The 20,511-nt window shown below is 48.3% G+C and overlaps 3 protein-coding genes and 1 pseudogene across 6 annotated transcripts; 2 read left to right on the forward strand and 2 right to left on the reverse strand.

The window, feature by feature from the left end:
- The first annotated feature begins 458 nt into the window (after positions 1-458).
- LOC101781873 (probable serine/threonine-protein kinase PBL11) lies at positions 459-3,712 on the forward strand. Of its 4 annotated transcripts, none has more exons than XM_004982950.3 (4): positions 459-701; positions 1,129-1,864; positions 2,070-2,189; positions 2,725-3,712. In XM_004982950.3, exons 2-4 carry the CDS (start codon positions 1,169-1,171, stop codon positions 3,247-3,249), a joined length of 1,341 nt encoding a protein of 446 aa, XP_004983007.1. In that variant the 5' UTR covers positions 459-701; positions 1,129-1,168; the 3' UTR covers positions 3,250-3,712. The 4 variants fall into 4 exon arrangements, with proteins under 4 accessions (XP_004983007.1, XP_004983006.1, XP_004983008.1 ...); XM_004982949.3 differs by having other exon boundaries at positions 462-701; positions 1,124-1,864; XM_004982951.3 differs by lacking the exon at positions 459-701 and adding an exon at positions 747-943 and having other exon boundaries at positions 1,124-1,864.
- LOC101781470 (pentatricopeptide repeat-containing protein At5g08305) lies at positions 1,983-5,932 on the reverse strand. The gene is made up of 2 exons (XM_004982947.3): positions 3,714-5,932; positions 1,983-2,318 (listed from the first exon to the last, which is right to left on the reverse strand). Exon 1 carries the CDS (start codon positions 5,830-5,832, stop codon positions 4,333-4,335), a length of 1,500 nt encoding a protein of 499 aa, XP_004983004.1. The 5' UTR covers positions 5,833-5,932; the 3' UTR covers positions 1,983-2,318; positions 3,714-4,332.
- A 547-nt stretch (positions 5,933-6,479) lies between these two features.
- Positions 6,480-10,982, reverse strand: LOC101783353 (cell division cycle protein 48 homolog). Its single transcript, XM_004982954.3, has 9 exons — positions 10,832-10,982; positions 10,506-10,668; positions 9,576-9,804; positions 8,531-9,297; positions 8,216-8,437; positions 8,072-8,143; positions 7,706-7,987; positions 7,269-7,628; positions 6,480-7,005 (listed from the first exon to the last, which is right to left on the reverse strand). The coding sequence occupies exons 1-9, from the start codon at positions 10,870-10,872 to the stop codon at positions 6,709-6,711; spliced, it is 2,433 nt and encodes an 810-aa protein (XP_004983011.1). The 5' UTR covers positions 10,873-10,982; the 3' UTR covers positions 6,480-6,708.
- Positions 10,983-17,050: 6,068 nt separating this feature from the next.
- LOC111258443 lies at positions 17,051-19,400 on the forward strand (annotated as a pseudogene).
- Positions 19,401-20,511: the final 1,111 nt, after the last annotated feature.

Genomic DNA, 20,511 nt, shown 5'->3' on the forward strand with positions numbered 1-20,511 from the left:
TGAAACTAGAAGAGGGGATTCTAATGCAATGAACAAGAAATGCCTCTCCACCATCCTCCACCTCTACTTGGTTAGTCATAAAAATAAGTATGCATAACCAAGCAGCACGCCAGGATATTTCAATCACTCATCACTCCGAGACACACATTATACTACGATCTAGATTGATCAGTCTAGTTTTTTTTTCAAAAAGAACTGACCCAATCAATATAGATCGTAGTATCTTAATTCTATCATTTGCAATATTGTGACGAGTTTGTGATTACTCGTACAAGGCATATGTCCATTTTTATCCTTTGTCTGATTTTTTCAAGATTTATTTCGATGTTCCAACTTCTGTGCCGATCGTACCCGCAACCTTCTCCGCGTTGCCCCTGTCCCCGTATTCTCTCGCTGTCGAATCCCTCACATTTCTCTCGCCCCCCACCAAAGCAAGTAACCCACCAAACAGACAGAGACAGCGGAGGAAGACAAGGACGTGGACCGAGCCGATCGACGCCGCCGCCGCCGCGCCTAGTGCACGAGCAGACGCCCCCACCCGGTTCACCCTCCCTCCTCCCCCTCCATGACCCACCCGCTAACCCTTCACCCCCGCCCAGCGGAAGTTCGGAAGCCCATCCTTTATCGGGGGCGGAGCACTCCGACGAGCTTGCGACCTGCCACCGCATCTTCTTCCCTTCCCCCTATGCGGAGGTGACCAGGTGGGCGATCGAACCGAAGCTCGCGTTTGTTTTTACGTTCTTGGGTGGGAACGGGGAACGGGATTCGTTGGTTGGGGTTGGGTGCGGAGAACGAGATCGGGGCGGGATCGGATAACGCCGTCGACAGCGATTGCCGCGGACGGTGAAGGTTGGTTGGGGAGGTTGGAGGGGACGGCCGGCCTGCCTAATCGTCTACCTGGACGTGCCGTGCTCTCTCCCGCGGCTCGCCTTGCTCAGATTTGGTGGGTGGCTTGAATTCCGTTGATTGGTGATCGGTTTCGTTTTGAACTGATGTTTGATCTTTTCATTTTGGCTCGAAAACTTCTCTTTCTTGGCAAATCGCCATTGCTGCCATTCGAGTAGAGTAAAATAAACAAACAAACAAGATTGCCTCTTAACTTGTCTCCGCGATGGTGCTGCAGAGCAGGGGCGGCGTCTCCAACTCCGAGTAGCAGAGAAGCGCCGCCATGCACTGCTTCCGGTTCCCGAGCTGGGAGCGGGAGCGGGACGGCGACGAGCGGCGGGGGCCGGCGACGACGACGACGAAGACGACGGGGCGGTCGCTGTCGGCGCGGTCCACCAGCAGCACCACCTCCACCACGGACCCCGACGTGCGGCGGTCCGCGTCCGAGTGCTGCTCCCTCAACGCGTCGGAGCTCAGCAGCGCCGGCTCCCTGGGCCGGTGCCGGCAGCTGTCTCTGTCGTCGCAGCGGCCGCCCAACGCGCTCCGCGTCTTCACCTTCCAGGAGCTCCGATCCGCCACCCGCGGGTTCAGCCGCGCGCAGATGCTCGGCGAGGGCGGCTTCGGCTGCGTCTACCGGGGCAACGTCCGGAGCGCGGCCGGCGAGCCGCGCCGGAGCATCGACGTCGCCATCAAGCAGCTCAGCCGCAAGGGCTTGCAGGGCCACAAGGAGTGGATGACGGAGGTGAACGTGCTCGGGGTGGTGGAGCACGCCAACCTCGTCAAGCTCATCGGATACTGCGCCGAGGACGACGAGCGGGGGATGCAGCTGCTGCTCGTCTACGAGTTCATGCCCAACGGGAGCCTGGCGGACCACCTGTCGGCCAGGTCGCCGCGGCCGGCATCGTGGGCAATGAGGCTCAGGGTGGCGCTTGACACCGCTCGAGGGTTGAAGTACCTCCACGAAGAATCCGAATTCAAGGTACACACGATCCATTCACCTCTCCTTTTTTTAGAGAGAACAGCTCAGGGTCACCTCTGTATCAGATGTTCTTCTGACCGCTAAATTTCCCCTGTTCATTGCATTTCAGCCTTGTGCCAATGAGAAGAAGCATTGCATTGTGGTTGAACTTGTTTATGGACTAGTCTTACATAACTTTGGATCATAACAATTCTTTTTTTGTTAGATAATATTTCGAGATCTGAAACCATCAAACATTCTTCTCGACGAGAACTGGAATGCAAAACTGTCAGACTTCGGCTTGGCAAGATTAGGACCTCAAGAAGGAAGCCATGTGTCCACAGCGGTATGCAACAAACAATCTTCTTTGCAAATGTACAGAATTGATGACGCACTGTTCTTAGCTTCTTACTGCAAAATGCTGGCACATTGATTTGAAGTACAGCTTCCTCGCGCCCCTCTGGTACAGTAGTACCTATAACCAAGTAGCAAACCCAACAGCGATTAGAAGACAGAATCATTCTACCATTCTGATCTGGTCAATCAACTGCTACACGTGTTTGAAAACTCTTCAAATACTGATGGCCTCGTGAAAACAAGGGGCTGACCACATTACTATCTTCTAAACAAGCAAATAAAAGTAGAAAAGTAACACATAGGCGGTCAAGCACTTTCGGTTAGTTTGCACGCTAGTGCCGAAGGACCCATCAGAAAAGTCACCCAACCTTTCTGGTCAGTTACAACCATCTAGCTTTGTTGGAGCTTTCCAGTTGCAAACACTTGACCACGTGTGATTCTAAAATTATGCATCAACTCATAGATATCAACATCTGTTAAAGGTTCTTGTTATTAAAATTCTTGTTTCTATGGCAATCAAACAGGTGGTGGGGACAATTGGATATGCAGCTCCTGAGTACATCCACACAGGACGCCTCAGCACCAAGAACGACATATGGAGCTTCGGTGTGGTGCTTTATGAGCTCCTTACAGGCCGGCGGCCTCTGGACCGAAATAGGCCGAGAGGTGAGCAGAATCTCGTGGACTGGGTGAAGCCCTACTCTTCCGACGCTAAGAAGCTTGAGACTGTGATCGATCCGAGGCTTCAGGGGAACTATAGCATAAAATCAGCAGCCCAGCTTGCGTCAGTGGCAAACAAGTGCCTGGTGCGCCATGCTAGGTACCGGCCCAAGATGAGCGAGGTGCTGGATATGGTGCAAAAGATCGTAGAGAGCAGCGAACTTGGAACACCGGAGCATCCCCTGATCAGCAATTCAAAAGAATTAGTGAGTGATGAAAAGAAAAGGAAAGTCCTTGACTTGAAGAGAAGAATTGCAGATATTAAAGCAGGGGAAGGGAGATGGTTTGCATGGCAAAGATGGACGCCCAAGCTTGTGAGAACACAATGATTCACAGCATCAGCAGATGAGGTGTTCTTGCATGGCTTGACTTGCATAGTTAGTAGTGAAAACAGCAAGTGACTAAAAGATCACCTGAAGTTTTCATTTAGCATACAGGTCTGAGAGCATGACAAGTGTAAACAAACGGTTTGGTGCAGCCTATGCGGACACTTTCTGTAAGCACATGTAGGCAGTCTTCTCCACCCACCTGGAGGTTCCATGTTTTTTATCAGAGCTTAATCAAAGATCTAGGAGTAATTTTTCCAAGTAGAAGGGTTATTGTACAGTTTAACTTGGTTTTGTGAAGTGATTTTTGAGTTGTATTAAGTGCTAAGGGTATTCATGTAGTGTATGTAGCTCATTACTTCCTATGTTTGCAGGTGTTGCACTTTGCATGCACCTACCTGTAGAATTCCTGTTTATCTACATTTGGCACAGCTGATATGCATAAAAAGAAGAGGGGTAATATGTACCGACGCGATGTAGGGCGGAAACTGCTTATGAACTCCCATATAAATTGCCGGAACATGCTCCTTGGTTCCTGGCACATTGCATGCTCCGGACACAGTTTTAGCACATCCTTCTGACTGATGGAACACTGTGATATGGTTTTCACCTTATTGCCAAATCTGTCATACAAGCAGTAGCTACAGGTGAAGCAATTCCTGAAAAAAGCTTATCCAGATGTAAATACTGTCTGCCTGCTATTCGAGCAATGTCCATGTCGATGAAGTAATCAAGATTGTCATTAATTTCTGCTTTGTTTTACTGAATTCTCAGAGCAGCTAGGAGGATCTCAAGAGTCAAGATTACTTCTGGATCCCATCCTTTTATGTTTCTTTTTCAGTAGAGAATGTGGAACAAATGTTGTTTCTAATCTGCACATATCTGTCCCCTGATAGATCTGCTCGCCCACTAGGTTGTACTAGCTGGCTTAGATTCCACTTAGCCTAAGTGATGCTTTGGAATTTGGATAGTGGCATAGTGCTTCAGTGGACAGAATTGAGTGACAAATACTATGCCCAGATTCACTCTGAAATAACCAAACTACTTCATGGAAATTGGTTGTTCAGAGATCCACAGGTGCAACCATCATTCTAGCAGTGTTGCACAGGGGTAATCTGGAATGGTATCATCAGCCTTCATTTTCATCTCCATTGCTATTAGATCCAGCAGGTCATAAATCTGTGCTGAGCCCGGATGAGTCTTGTCCCGGGCAATGAACCTGGAGATCCCTCCACCAACATCAATCTCACTAAACCCAGGGACCTTCTTTACACCCCTCTCCTCCATCACCTTTCTTGCTTTCTTCGCCTCTTGCCACCGCCTGGCAACAGAGTAGATATTGGACAAGCCAATGTACCTGCCATCATGGTCTGGCTGCAATTGGACAAGCTGCCTGCCGATTACCTCACCAAGTTCTACCCATCCATGTAAATGACATGCGTTCAGGAGAGCACCGAGCACAGAAACACTGGGCTTCATTGGCATGCTTCTAACGACACCATATGCTTCCTCCAAGCGCCCTGCTCGACCAAGCACATCAACCAGGCAAGCATAGTGCTCAACGTGCGGTCTGAGCCCTTGCGCTTCGAGCAAGCGGAAGAATATCCAAGCCTCATCCACCAGACCACGGTGGACGCAAGCGCTCAACACGCAGAGGTACGAGATCTCATCCGGCACAACCCCAGCACGCGGCATCTCCCGGAACATGTCCACTGATTCGGTGCCCATGCCATGCACTGCAAGGCCGCCGATCATGGCGTTCCATATCAGAACATCAGTGCTCTCCACTGGCACAGCCCGAAACACCCCAAGAGCCTCACGGATCGCCCCACACTTAGCGTACATGTCGACCAGTGAGGTGGCGAGCCTGAGGTTGAGCTGGAAACCACGCTCACTGAGGTACCTGTGCACCCGCCTCCCACGCTCGAGGTCCCCCAGGTGCGCGCATGCGCCTAGCACGCTCACCATCGTGACGTGGTTTGCCCTCACCCCGCCCCCACCCTCCTCATCCTCCACTGCTGCAGCAGCGTTCTCCATCATCTCGAACACCGCGAGTGCTTCCCGGTGCTCCCCACACTTGACACACCCGTCGATCATGGCGCTCCAGGACACCACGTCCCGCCTCGGCATCCGAGCGAACACCTGGCGCACGGCGGGGAGGTCCCGGCACTTGGCGTACCCGTCAAGGAGCGCGTTCCAGGAGACGAGGTTGGGCCGGGGGATTTCGTCGAACACCCTGCGGGCGTGGTCCGGCAGGGCGCAGGCGGCGTAGGCGTGGACGAGGGAGTTGGCGACGTGGAGGTCGGCAGGGAGGAGCCCGAGCCGGAGCGGGTGCGCGTGGATCGCGGCCGCAAGGGGGGCGGAGGACAGGCGCGCGGCGGCGCGCGCGAGGAAAGGGAAGGTGAGGTGGGACGGGCGGAGGGCGGAGCGGAGGAGGAGGATGAAGAGGGAGAAGGAGAGGGAGGGGGACGGCGAGGAGGAAGTGGACCGGATGAGGGGGTCGAGGAGCTCGGTGGTGAGCGTGCGGCCATTGAGGTGGCGGAGGAGATGCGGGGGCAGTGGCGGGGAGGGAAGCGGAGGCGGCATGAGCTGGGGACGGACCAAGGGCGGGAATTGGCTGGCCTCGGGGAGACGGGGGCTGACGGGGACACGACCCGTTTCTACTGATTGATTGAAGTACTTGAGAAATGATTTGAGTTATCTCGCTTTTTGTTGGGGGACAATAGCTTCAAAATGGGCGTCAGTATCTGGATTCGACGCAACTGTAAATCCACATCAGCATTTGGAGTGGGATTGAATAGCCGGGGACCTCCGGTTTTTAGCGAACTGCAAATGTCCTAGATTTCGAATCCAAAAAAAAAAACACGCATCTACAATTTATGATATTATCGCAAAAGCGAATTGCCATAGAGAGAATTTAAACCTCAACTTTTGCGAATGGATTGTTTCGAAAGTTTTCAAAACTTCAGAACGTTTGCATGGAGGACCTGAACTAACTTCCTCTAGCAGTCCAGCCCCAAGGTCCCCGGGGTCTCTGCCTGCTGCAGCTCCAACCTAAAATTGACCAGGACAGTTTTCTAAGCTGCGATTCACAGCTATGCTCCAACGAGCAGGCCCACATTCACCCTGAACAGTTTATTCCTATTCGGGTAAATAGTCTGGCCGAGAACATCCAACAGCCTAACTAACATACATCACCTTGCACCACCAAAAGAAAAGGTGAACATAAATCATAACTGCAGAACCCAGCAAAGATATTCTCATTGAGATTGTCATCAACCAATGACGACATGGCCAACAGCATGTATCATGATAAAGTAAAAGCCGAGAGTCGGCGACGTCCAAATGTACGGAAAATAAATATCATTGCAGGACATCCCGTGTCTAAAGTACGATTAGTTTTAAACACATGACTGACACAACTGATATCAAACACGACCCAGAACCAACCCAACAAGACACCTAGCTGTATAGATCGTCATCATCCGCTCCGCCTGTGGAAGCAAAAGGATCGGCTGCAGCTGCAGGACCAGCGGTCGTGGACTGCTCCGAGAAGCGGAACTCGCTGCCAAACCCACGGGACTGCTGCAATGTCTGGGCGAACGCCTGGTACTTGCGGATATCGGCATCGCTGACACTGCGACGGGCGTACTTCATTGACTCCTCAAAGTGAGCTGCCTTGATTTCAGCAATGTCATCGACTTCATCCTCCTCCATTGCCTCAGGGTTGTCCTTTCTCCGCCTTTCCCTCTCAATATCCTGAAAAACATATTCATCCAGATTAGTCACAAGCAATTTATTCATATGAAAATAATAAGGCCTTAAAATAAAATGGCTGCAATTCTACAAAAACTTAGCTAGAAGACATGATCATTCACAAAGCTACAATGTACTAAATTGGCAAGTACATCTTGCTAAAATGTCTGACCAGTTCATGATCAGATGTAATCTGTGAAATAATTTCTATATTCAGAGCATAACTGATTAGGTTTGCGTTCAGAGAACTGTTAAGAGGAAGTTACCTTCTCGATATTCTCTCTGATGGCATATTTAACTGCACGCTGGCAAATTTCTGTGATATCTGCACCACTGAACCCTTGGGTGTACTTGGCAAGAGCATTCAAGTCCACTTCCTTCGCCACAGGGGACTTCCTAAGGCAGGCCTTGAAGATCTGGAGCCTAGACTGCTCATCGGGCAGTGGAATGTAGATCAGCTGGTCAAGACGGCCTGGCCTAAGCAGTGCTGGATCGATGATATCAGGCCTGTTTGTAGCCCCAATAATGAACACGGTTTTCTTGGCATTCATGCCATCCATCTCTGTCAAAAGCTGATTAAGCACTCTATCAGCTGCGCCTCCAGCATCACCTACACTGCTTCCTCTCTGCAACATGGCATTAACTGTAAGGTATAGAAAACATGTCACCAAACCTAAAGAGCTATGGTAGGATGGGTATGGACCTGAGTAGCAATCGAGTCAAGTTCATCAAAGAAGAGGACACAGGGGGCAGACTGGCGAGCCTTGTCGAAGATTTCACGGACATTGGCTTCACTCTCACCAAACCACATGGTCAGCAACTCAGGACCCTTGACACTGATGAAGTTGGCCTGGCACTCATTGGCAATTGCCTTAGCCAACAAGGTCTTACCACAACCAGGAGGGCCATAGAACAGAACCCCTTTGGATGGAGACATGCCAAACTTCTCGAACTTCTCTGGGTGCTCCACAGGGTATTGAACAGTCTGCATCAATTGAGAAACGTTATCAAATTGCTGGTACACAACAATAGCAAGATCACATTATAAGGTCAATTAGCATCTATTTACCTCCTGGAGCTCCCTCTTGACGTTATCAAGCCCACCAATATCCTCCCAAGAGACATTAGGAACTTCAACAACCTGAATCCAGAAAGGGAAGTCAGCACCCAGAAAAGAGCAACTCAAACAAACAATTATGGACAGGGAACTCACAGTTTCACGAAGAGCAGATGGGTTGCTTGTTCCAAGTGCAGTCTTGAAATGGTCATTTGTAACAGCCATCGAGTTCAATATCTCAGCATCAATTGTCTCATCCTCAAGATCAATGATGTCCATCTTCTCACGAATGCACTGAAGAGCAGCCTCAGTGCAAAGAGCAGCAAGATCAGCACCAACATATCCATGGGTATCCTTGGCAATGAGTTCCAAATTAACCTGGAAATTACAGAAAATGGACATCAAACAATGCTAGAAAAGATATTATCACAGCCTAAAATGCAATTGATCATGAATAAAATGGGCACTTACATCTTCAGCTAGTTTCATGTTCTTAGTGTGAATGCGGAGAACCTCAAGCCTTCCAACTTCATCAGGAACACCGATGTCAATTTCCCGGTCAAACCTTCCAAATCTTCGAAGAGCAGGATCAATGCTGTTTGGTCGGTTTGTAGCACCCATAACAATAACATGGGAACGAGCTTTGAGTCCATCCATAAGAGTCAGTAGCTGTGACACAATACGACGCTCCACTTCTCCATTGGTCTTCTCTCTCTTGGGAGCAATGGAATCAATTTCATCAATGAAAATGATAGATGGAGCATTCTTCTCTGCTTCTTCAAATGCCTTCCTGAGATTGCTCTCACTCTCTCCTGCTAGCTTTGACATAATCTCTGGGCCATTGATAAGGAAGAAAAAGGCTCCAGTCTCATTTGCAACAGCACGAGCAATAAGAGTCTTTCCAGAACCAGGTGGTCCATACAGCAATATGCCCTTTGGTGGCTTCACACCAATAGATTTGAAAAGCTGAGGATGGCGCAGTGGAAGCTCAACAAGCTCCCTGATTTGGGCCATCTGCTTCCTAACTCCACCAACGTCATCATAGCCAACTTCGTCAAGACGTTCCTCATCCTCCCTCTTAATAGGCTCTCCATCACAAAATATTTCAGTATCTGGTGCAACGATGCAATACTCAGCAGGGTCAGTCTCTATCACTTTGAACTCCACACTTCGCATTCCACCCCTGACAAGGAAAAGATCGCCTTTCCTAACCGGGCGGTATGCTTCCAGGAAGTATGCTGCCGAATTCCATAAGAAGCGCAATTGTTAGAAAATGGTAGAACAGCAATCAGGTTTAATATGACATAACAAAACAAGATAGGAACATATTATAGCTACAGGTAGCCTAAATGTTAGACATTTCCCTGTTCAGAATTCAGGAAACCTTTGACAACAGGAAAGATACGAGCAGTGTTTCAATTAAAATTATAGTTAAGTACAGTGTAGCCATGCTTAAGGAACAGTGCAAGATAAACTTGATCAAGTAAGAACAATAATCACAAGATCAGGAACTTACGTTTCAAGAAGGCATCAAACAGGTTCCCTGTAATGCCTTCAACTGTATCATCAATTGGAAGAATGTGTACACGCTTCCCATATTTCACATCCTGGCACTGGTGGACAGAAACCACATCACCAAGCCTCACCCTCAGGTTCTGGCGGACAACCTTGTTCATCCGGACCTTCGGCTCCTCACAGGTTTCATCCGCAAGGACAATGCAAATAGTGTCTTTCCTCTTCTTACCCTATATAATGCAAAACATAAGGTGAGAAATTGAAACATGCACTAAAAGTGGCAATATGGTTCACTAACAAACATCTGGCATCAACCTCTAGGAAGTAAAGAAACAAACTTACAAAAAGATAGACAATTACCAATTAATCATTAACCCAGGAATACAGAATTACAAGTAAAACCATGACATCCAATTGCCTATGAATTATGGGATCTCCATCCAACAGAAAAACAAGAATCAATTTGAATAAAACTATCGTAAGTTCCTCAGTCTTAACAATTTAAGATATTCATGCAAAAAGACTAGTTGCATTTAAATCTAGAACAGATGTATTACAAGAACATGTTTGCAAATAAGAAACATCATGTTGTCAAATACCACTGAAGCAAAAAAAAATGTAAATTGCTACTACGTTTAAATGAAGCAATGTAGCAGGAATGCAAATTGACGAAATTTAACCATCTACACGACCAGATGAATCTACAGCAGCACAAACTCTACTACCCAAGCATAACTGAAATTCAGAAACAAAACAATGACTTTACACTTTACGGTGATACAAGTTCCTTTTCCAATAGATCTGCAATTTAAATCTACTAATCCCACTCCTCAATTAATCATCGACACATCGATCCCGTGACATAAACAATCTGATAATCAGGTCAACATCCGTAAGCAGTAAACGAGCTCAGATTAGACAGTAATCCCACCTTGAGGAGCACGGTGTCTCCGCGGAAGAGCTGCAGCCTCTCCATGGTGTCCGGGTGCAGCGCGACGACGGAGTTGTCGTCGTTGGTGGCCTCGTCGACGACGAGGCGGTTGGGCGACTTCTTCCTCTCCAGGATCGCCGTCGAGTAGTCCTTCTTCCCCTTCCTGCACACGCCAACACCGGTAAAACCACCATCAAACAAATCCCCAACCTCAGAATCGCAAAAACACCGGTCAGATCGGAGCCGGGGACCCCAAACCCTAGGGAAGTCCACCAGATCGGATCGGCCGGGGAAGGATGGGAGGAAAGGGAGGCGCGAGATCTTACGGATCGGAAGCGGAGGCCGACGGCTCCCCTTGGCTCGCCATGTCGGCGGCTGCGGCGGCGGAGGTAGGTTTCGGGTTGTTGGCCGGCGGTGGCGTTAATTGCAGCGGCAGCGGCGAGAGGATGCGAGATGTGGAGGAGCCGAGGAGGGGATTAGCGTTCCTTTATAGCTTCTTTCTTGCAGCGGGGGTTTGGGACTCGGAGGCCCGCGTCACCGAGTATGTCACTGACTCGAGGGCCCGGACCCGTGCTCGACCCACCGGGCAGGGAACGTTCGGGAGACCTCTGGTGGTAGGGGTAAGTCTCCGAGCCGGAGCCGTCGCGGATGGGGCGGAGGAGGGGGGAGGGGCCCATGCCGACGTGTGGGGACCACGTGGAAGTGACTCGGGGGCGGGCGGGCGGGCGGTGACGGAGTGCAGGAGAATAAGGGTGGATCGTGCTCGTCGCGTGCGAGGTTGGAGAAGGGCAAGGAGAAGGGAAGAAGTTTGGTATCGTTGACTCTGTATCTTTTCCGAGTCTTGTATCCGAAGGCGAGGGGGAGTAGGAAATGCAAACTGGAATAAAAAATCTTTATGTTTAGGGACCCAAACGGGAAAGAGTCCGGTCCTACCTTTGAAAAAACAGGGATTTTAGTACGAGTCCTGGGCGGTTTACAGTAATATATTCATCTTTTTTTGAAAAAAATTCAACTTCAAAAACTCTGTCAGTTTCATTCGGAGTTCCATGCACACCTCACACTTCGCTACATGGATTGATGTTTAGGGACCAGGCACCAGTGGAGCATAGACTAGGACTCCTCACCAAATGGAAGGTGACAGATCGATCTTAAATTAAGCCTGCTTGTAAGTGGAACTTTGAGGAGCTTTCTATCTAGAGCAAGCGAAATTATAAATCTCTGGTTTCATGAAAAAGGAAAGATATATAGGGATAAAGAACAGAGAATACATCAGCCTTTCAAGTCAGACTTCGGAATGTGAAGGGAGGCTCTTGGTTCAAGTCACGCTTGATCTAGGCCTTGTTTAGTTGGCCAATTTGGGAGGTGCCAAATTACTGTTACAGCACTGTAGCACACTGTAGCGTTTCGTTTGTATTTGTGAATTATTGTCCAAATATTGACTAATTAGGCTCAAAAGATTCGTCTCGTAAAGTACAACAAAACTGTGCAATTACTTTTTAATTTCATCTACATTTAGTACTCCATGCATGTACCGCAAGTTTGATGTGATGGGGAATCTTCTTTTTGCATAGTGTCAAAGTTGGAAGTTGGGAGTAACTAAACATGGCCCTAGCTTTGTTGCCAAATGTTACGGAGCCTAGAGACATGGCACATGTGTAAGAAGTGAAGAGGGACTCCCACCAACCAAGTGTTGATGAGTTATTTGTCTAAAAAAAATGTCTATGTTGTTTTTGGACTTAGGCCACAAATTTGAACCGGTAGCCGATGTGCGAGCCTAAGGGGGTGTTTGGAAGGAGGGGGTTAAATTTTAGCCCCCGTCGTATCGAATGTTTGGACACTAATTAGGAGTATTAAACCTAGACTAATTACAAAACTAATTACACAACTCCTAGGCTAAATCGCGAGACGAATCTATTAAGCCTAATTAGTTCATGATTTGACAATATGGTGCTACAGTAACCATTCACTAATGATGGATTAATTAGGCTTAATAGATTCATCTCGCGATTTAGCCTAGGGGTTCTGCAATTAGTTTTGTAATTAGTTTATGTTTAGTCCTCCTAATTAGTATTCGAACATCCGATGTGATAGGGCTAAAGTTTAGCCCCCTCCTCCCAAGCACCCCCTAAGGAGGCAATCACCTCTCGCACAACTGAGGGTCCTTTTAGATGGACTAAAACTAAAGTTTAGTGTTGTCTAAAGTTTAGAAGTCTAAATTTTAGTAGCATAAAATTGACCCTATCTTGTTTAGAGTCTGAGCTAATTTTTAGCTCATTTATCGATAAAAGTCCATTTTATCCTTATGGGGTGCAGGTGAAAAAATGTAAGGTTTTAGTGGATGGTATTTTTGTATTTTGCCATTCGTGTCTAAAATTAGCTGGTTTTCGAAGGCTAATGAACTAAAGTTTAGTTGGGTGGTTGGCTAATTTTAGCCTATATTTAGCCTCACTATTTGGATCATTAGGGCTTAATTTTTAGCCGACTAAAGTTTAGCCCCTGTATCCAAATAGGACTAACTAAATTCTTTTTGAAAAAAATAATCACACACACATACATATTGATCTCTATGAACAGATACATGCACATCTGTAGGCACCTCCAAGAAACTATACCGGCAAATCTTGATGTTTTTGAGCTTTCATTCCTCTCCAATCTCCACTATCATAATCAAGTAGTTAGAGTTACATCGCTCAAAGATTGCTGCCCTACGGTAGGGTCTGCTACCGAACCGGCTCTCAACACGTGTCTATATCTCTTCACAGACCGGTGCTCGGTCAACGCATGTCTACTAGTGCTCGATCAATGAGTGTCTACATTTGGCAAATTGCATAGTCTTTACGTGTGAGAAAAATACTTCATCCTTGCCCGCGGAACAAATCGTCTCCGCCTGGTCATGTCTTGCCTTCGCTCACAACCCCTCCCTCGCAGCCGTCGCCTTCTCCTTCGGCTTCAGCTTCGGCATCGACGTACTTCAGTCGAACATCTATGCTCTGTCAGTTCCATGCCATGGGAAACATGTGTCCGGGGCGTCCTTCCCCGCGAAGAAATTGGCATGGCACACAGCTATGCCAACTTCTCCCCTCGCCATGTGCGCCTCCACCAGCTTCGTTGATGCCCCACAACGAAATCGAGGAGGCAGCACGCGTTCCAGCCCACTTCCTCCCGTTCACCTGCAGCCACCTCTTCTCCTCGCCATGGGTTCAACGGTGGTCTTCCAGCCCTCTGCATATTTTTCAATTTGTGCCACTGCAATGGAGTTCACAATTTGTGCCACTGCAATGGAGTTCAGCAGTAATTTTCAATCTCTTTTAAACGATGCAGCATACTTCACAATCACGTCTCAACTACTCGCCTTAGCCTTCCTGTGAGCCAGGGTACATGCCTTTTGTATTTTAAAAGTAAGTTGTTTTACAAATTAGAGCATGAGAACAATAGATTCCAAGTCATTCACAGTAGGGCATTGCATTAGTCTTATGTCTTACGCTCATGTCAACATGTGCTGTTAGCTACAGCCAAGGTCTACGTGAACCTTTGCTTCAATATTGCCTCTATAGATGATGTTCAAAATTAAAATAATATTGTGTAGTACATTTACCATGTTGCCAACTTGCTAATTACCCAGCGTCGTTGTCAACATTGACATTTCCGATTACTGAAATTCATGTAACAAGTTGCCAAGCAGAAGCAGGCGCGGCAAAGCGCGCCTCTCTTCCTAGTTTCAAATGTTTGTCCATGCACCACCCATCTCTGCCATTCCACTCTGCTGCGCCGGTACAAAAAGCCAAGCATCTATTAGAATTAGACTGGCTACAATTGAGTGGCACTATCACCGTCACCCGTCATGGGCTGCGACTATCATTGGACATTGGCGGTCCCATTGCTCACAATCCGTGCCCAGGCCCAACCCAAGCGAGCATTACTTTTTCAGAGGGGGTTCCGGCAGGCAAGATATTAGTCTGAACAATTATATTGATGTGCGAAGTTTTGCGTACATGATTTAAGAAGTGGGAGGGAGGAAGGAAGGATATGGTCTCTATGTCACATTACATGATTGATTACTCCACAACTGAACGCGACTAGAAGCGGGCATAGCGTACCTCCTCTAGTGAAACGGTCCGTCAATTTCACTCGTCTAGGAGGCCAATGCTATTTAAGATAAAAACGACAGTGTTTTTTTGAGTAAAAACGATAATATTAGAATGGCTTTAGGGGATGCACCACTAGAGGGGTGGAGGACCGTGCTGTTTTCCTATGAAAATTAACGTTTCTTTGAAAGGACATGCAACTGGGCCAAATTTCTTTCAGAGAATGTGCACTGGTACTGTCTTTGGGCCAACCCACCAGTAAAGTGAAGTAGCACCTAATGATGATTTGTGTGTGTGCTTTTTGCCACTTTCGGCCCAGTTTCATACTTTTCCTCGTGGAAAAAGTCTACATCACCCTCCTAACGTATCATAAATTGACCACATCACCCCTCCGGATGTTTAACCCATCAACCTACGTAAAACCGTTTAAATGACCCCTGAGATGATTTTGCATAGCGGTCACGCTGAGGTGTACCGAGATGCTGACGTGGACGTGAGCTCCGCTTGTAAGTTACCAGGTCAGGATCCTCTCTCTTCTGATCTTCTTCTGCCCCTATCTCCCATAGCCGCTCCGGCGCTCCATTCAACCTGCACGTCGTCCTTGAGCAGCGGGAGCCCGGAGATGATGTCGTCCTTGAGCAGCAGATTCGGGCGTGGGCACAGCTGGTAGCTGCTGGCTTTGGTGCCGAAGGTCAGGGCACCCTTGCTGGGTGCATCTCCACCCCACGCCCCCATTTCGTCATCTTCTCCACCTCGTCCATAAGCTCCGTCGAAATCAATGGCACGATGAGCGAAATCAATGACGGGTCGAGTGAAATTGACATTGGGTCAAGGGAAATCGACAGTGGTGCGGACAAACTCGAGACCGCGTGCCTCGAGGTCGGGCGCGGCCGGATCTGCCGGTGAGCACCTGGCAGGTCGATCGAGGCCAATGACCTGTGCATGGTTGGAGTGCAAAGCAGCCCCAGGTTTCTAGGGAGGCATGCGTGCAGGTGCTGGTGGAGTCGGAGAACTAGAGAATGAGGGGAACTGCAGCGCTTGTCACTTGTGGCCGAGAAGAACGGAGGCCGGCGACCGGCCTGCGTCGCTCGCGGTCTCGCGCGGTGAGGATAAGAACGAAAGGGGCAGCTTGATTTTTTCCTAGTACTCATGAGTTCAACGGGTCCCGCAGAAATAAAAACAGGGGTGTTTGGATACGAGGTGTTAAACTTTAACAGTATCACATTGGATGTTCGGATGCTAATTAGGAGAACTAAACATGAGCTAATTATAAAACTAATTGCAGAACCCTGTGCTAATTCACGAGACGAATCTATTAAGCCTAATTAATCCATCATTAGCAAATGATTACTGTAGCACCACATTGTCAAATCATGAACTAATTAGGCTTAATAGATTCGTCTCGCGAATTATACTCCATCTGTGCAATTAGTTCTGTAATTAACCTATATTTAATACTCCTAATTAGCATCCAAACATCCGATGTGACGGGTGTTAAATTTTAACACCCTATTGCCAAACAACCCCTAGAATTTACGGAGATTAGCTGTTGTATCGCTTACAAGCAGGACCTATGTATCAAACAGTCTACGTCAGCATCTCATTCCATCTCATCATGCCAACATGGCAAAATCACTATACGAAACTATTTAAACGGTTTTACATAGGTGGGGAGTTAAACATCCAATTTTGTACTTAGAATATGTTAGGGTTGGGCACGTTCCGATTCGGGAGGTTCCGCGGCAGCGACAGCACCGGCACGCTACGTTACACGGATACGCCGGGATGCAGCCGTATCGCGTATATACGGCAAGGATACGTGCGAAATACGTATCAGGAAGTATCGCACGAAAAATCTATATCTATATCTATATCTATACCTATTATTAAAGCGAGTAACGTCTCTGCCAGCAATTTTTATCCGTCGCGCTCGTTTTGCAAAAAAACCCTCAGACTTCCGTGAAATCAACCCGCAGTCCAATTCTGAATATAGGGGGCTCGGGTGGAAAAAAGACGAAAGCGAGGATGTTTCTTGCAACGGTCGACCGTCGTGGTCAATTTTCAAAAAAGCCGCTCAACTTTCCTGGAATCAACTCGCGGTCCAAATTCTAACAAATTGGTGGCTCGGGTGGAAAAAAGAAGTAAGGGAGGGGGTTAAACTGAAACAAATGGTAATCGCTTCCCCCTCCCTCCGAGCCGCGCCCCGCGCCGGATTTGGATCCGACGGGAGCAGGACGGCGGCGACGGAGAGCAGGGAGGGGGCGGTGGGAGCTGGGCGGTAGGGAGCGAGGGCGGGTGGCGGAGCAGGGGAGCCGGGCGGCAGAGCGGGCGGCCAGCGGCCCCCTCCCTCCGCCCTCCGAGCCGCGTCCCGTGCCGGATCTGGATCGGGAAAAAGGAGGCGCCGTGTTCAGGCGATGGGCCAACTTCTCGCCGGCGCGTTCGTGCCGCCCCGCATCGGCAATGGTATGGGGAAGCCGGCGAGCCTCGGCTCCGGTGACGGCGGACCCGCTCCCCAACAGCACCGCTCTCCTATCGCCAGGACCGCCACCTCGTGGCACCTCCGCGCGGCAGAGCTGAGGCGACGGCCACGAGGGCGTTGCAGCGGATGCGGTGGTGGTGCGCCGCTCGGCCGTCGCGCCGTGCCTCAGCTGTGGAATCTGCGGCGGCCTCCTCCGCGACGCCACCTCCATCTCCGAGTGCCTCCATGCCTGTAAGCTTGCTCCCCCGCCTCCTCCGCGCAAGCTGATGGGATCAGGGATCCTCGATCGAAATGCTACTTCCTCTACTTCCTCTTCTGGGGGCAGCGTTTCCCAAAAGTTTGCAGATGTGGGCGTCCTGGCCGTGGCCGGCGGGCGGGGATGGTAATGGCCTTCTTGACCAGTTCCAGTTCGCCTGCCATCGATTGGATTCCATTCGATTTCGACACTGTAATAGGGGCTTTCCACTGGGCAGTGGTCAGGTGCGCATCAGTCGCAACTCACAATTAGATCAGCTGAGCATGAGTGCAGAGGGTTCTCGATCTGTGCACGAGTGTCTTGTCGCCCAGTCCTAGCTGCTCAATGCCATCGCGTAGCGCTGTCATGAAACGAATTATAGAGCTGTTGTGCTAGCAATCCGTAAACATCCTGGACTTCCATTTCTTCAGTCATTGATAATAGCATGCTTTGTTCAGTTTGCAGGTAATGCATATATGACAAGTTGACGAAGGGGGATACAAAATGCCCGACGTGCGACGTTCTTTTGGGTCCTGCTCCATTGGAGAAGCTCAGGTATTGTTTGTTTCTTCTCTCCATTTTTGTTCGTAGTCTGCATTTTTGCTTGACCTGGTGGATTGTAGCTGGTTACTTTCTTTCTGTTCCTGCTCTCTTCCTTATTTTTTAGTGAACCCATAGTAACTTCTAATATTTCACTAAAAGAAATTGTGAGCTCCTTTGGACCTTCAGAAGCATGATGCATCTAAGTTCCTATGTGTAAAGTAGATAACTATTGCTTGTGATGTAATATGAAGCATGATACACTTCTATCAATATCTGGTTGCTATCCCTTTGCAGCAATAGACAATGCTCTACCTGTCCCTTTCTGCTATATTATCAACTAGATGATTGACATGTAGCCCTCAACTTAGAATTCCCTTAATGCAATTTTTTTTGTGGTAAAAGCACAATCTAAGATGTTGCTTTGAATAACTGATAGACCTGATCATAGCCTGCAACACATCAGGTCAGTGATATTTCATGCTACAAGAACAAGAAGAGGAAGGAAAAGGTTTCCACTGAATCAACCATTTCTTTAGTGGTGGATATCATTATAGGAGGAAGAACTACACCACTGCAACAGAAGATAGAGGTTGAGGTGATCAATGAAGCTGATGAGGCTTCGGTAGCTAAGGAATCAGTTTATGAGTCTTCTATCTTGGTAACTTTGTACGTTTTCTCCATAATTTTCATAGGTTGGGTTGGTTTTTTATAGTCCTTAAATTGCATTCTTTTTTCAGAATCTTGCTCCTATTGGAAGAGATGCTTTGTCACGAATCAGGTGTGGAGACTTTTACTCAGCATGCCATCTTTCTGCGGAGACTGGAGCCTTGATTGTGTGGCAACCACCACCTATCCCAGAGGAGATGGTTGCCCTTGCCCATGATCAGTTAGCCCCCACGCAGGATTCACAGACTTTTGGGCCTCCAGCGACCTCTGGTACTGAGTACCAGCGACAAGCACCAGCTGTACAAATGACCAATACCTCGGTTATGGCAGGCAGCTCATTCCATGCTAGGATGATTGTGCAGGATGATGATAACCTGAGTGGAGATATTCTCGCATTGTTCAATGATGTAAACACATTTCTTCCACGAGTTTGATTGAAGGTAATGACTATTATTGGTTGTAATTTTCTAACACGTATTCCAGAGTACTACAAGAATCATGGGGAGATATGATGCTCACATAAGCCAATTAAAGGCAAAGAACTCCAAATTAATGGAGTGAGCTTCCTCAAAAGTTTCTTTAACAGAATTTTGGCCCTATGAACAACAATGTGTAATCGTGTATACTTGTTACTTGATCACACCTGTAGGCAATTGGAAAATGAAAGAGCAGCTGCCCTTGAGAGGACAAGAACACTTGAAGAGAGGCACCAACAAGAATTGGAAAATGAAAGAGCTGCTGCTGCTGAGAGGACAATAATGCTTGAAGAGAGGCACCAACAAGAATTGGAAAAAGAAAGAACAACTGCTGCTGAGAGGACTAGAATCCTTGAAGAGAGGCTCCAAAGGGAGTCCAAAATAGCCACGAGTGCTAGAAACCGAAGGTGATCCTTGAAAGCACAAAATGCCAGACTTTATGAGTTCTTGCCTGGTGTGGCATTTCTGCTTAAATTGCACGATCAGATGGCTGGGGCATCTCATTCTTTGGGTAATGGTGAAAATATCAAGCAAACAATATAGCTGATAGGAGTACTGCTTAAATGTGAATGTGATATGTTTTCGCTCTTGGATGTTAGAATTGATGCATGGTAACAAGTAGCCACTACAAAACTTCTTAAACTTAGGAAATGTTAAATGTTGGATATAGTTGTTATTGGGAACTGAAAGGAAAAAAAAGGATATGGCAGCATTTGTGTTGGTATAAAATGTCATTAGTTTGAAAAACACAATCGATCTTTTACCGTAGCAACGCACGGGTATTTTGCTAGTAAATTAATAAATAACCGATACGCCTCATGGGTACGTATGGGGTGATTTCAATACGGCCCAGCCCAGTAACGAATCTTTCCCTGCCTTACCCCTTGCATGCGCCCCCTCCCCCAACGACCCCCTCCACTTCGTCCAGACGCATCACGCCGCCGCCGGCTTGCCGCTTGTGCGCCCCCGCCCGCCCGCACGGCGCCAAAACGAGCGCCGCCGCTCACCGGCGATAGATCTCCGCCAGACCGCCACGCACGGCCACACACCCGCAAGGCTGCCGGCCGCGACGACCTGCATATCTGACGAGCTCGCCAAGAACTGAAGAAGACAAGCTCCGTGACCGGTGACTCTTTCGGGCTTCGGCTCAGCGGCAGGTCGGTGAACTCCAGTGAGTTGTTCCCCTTTGCCTTTTTCATTGGCCGGTCGGCCCTTGCCTTCCCATTCCCGATCGACAATTCTTGATGCTTCGTTGTTCCATTTTCCCAATCTGCTTCTTGATCTCCACGAGTAGATGGCAGCAACAAATTCGAGCAGTGCTAGTGCTACTGCTAGTGGTAGCATAAGTTCTGTGGGGACGACTGACATCAGAGCTCTATGGGATCATGTCACCATTGAGGAGAATGAAGCACTTGAAGAGGAAGCTTTGCCAAAGCCAATAGCCATCAATGAATTGCAAGCTGCCCTTTTAAAATTTCCTAAATTTGAGACTGTTATCATGTTTGTGACTTTGTTATGTACT

The sequence above is a fragment of the Setaria italica genome, chromosome IX (genome assembly GCF_000263155.2).
Source record: "Setaria italica strain Yugu1 chromosome IX, Setaria_italica_v2.0, whole genome shotgun sequence".
Taxonomy (NCBI): Eukaryota; Viridiplantae; Streptophyta; class Magnoliopsida; order Poales; family Poaceae; genus Setaria; species Setaria italica.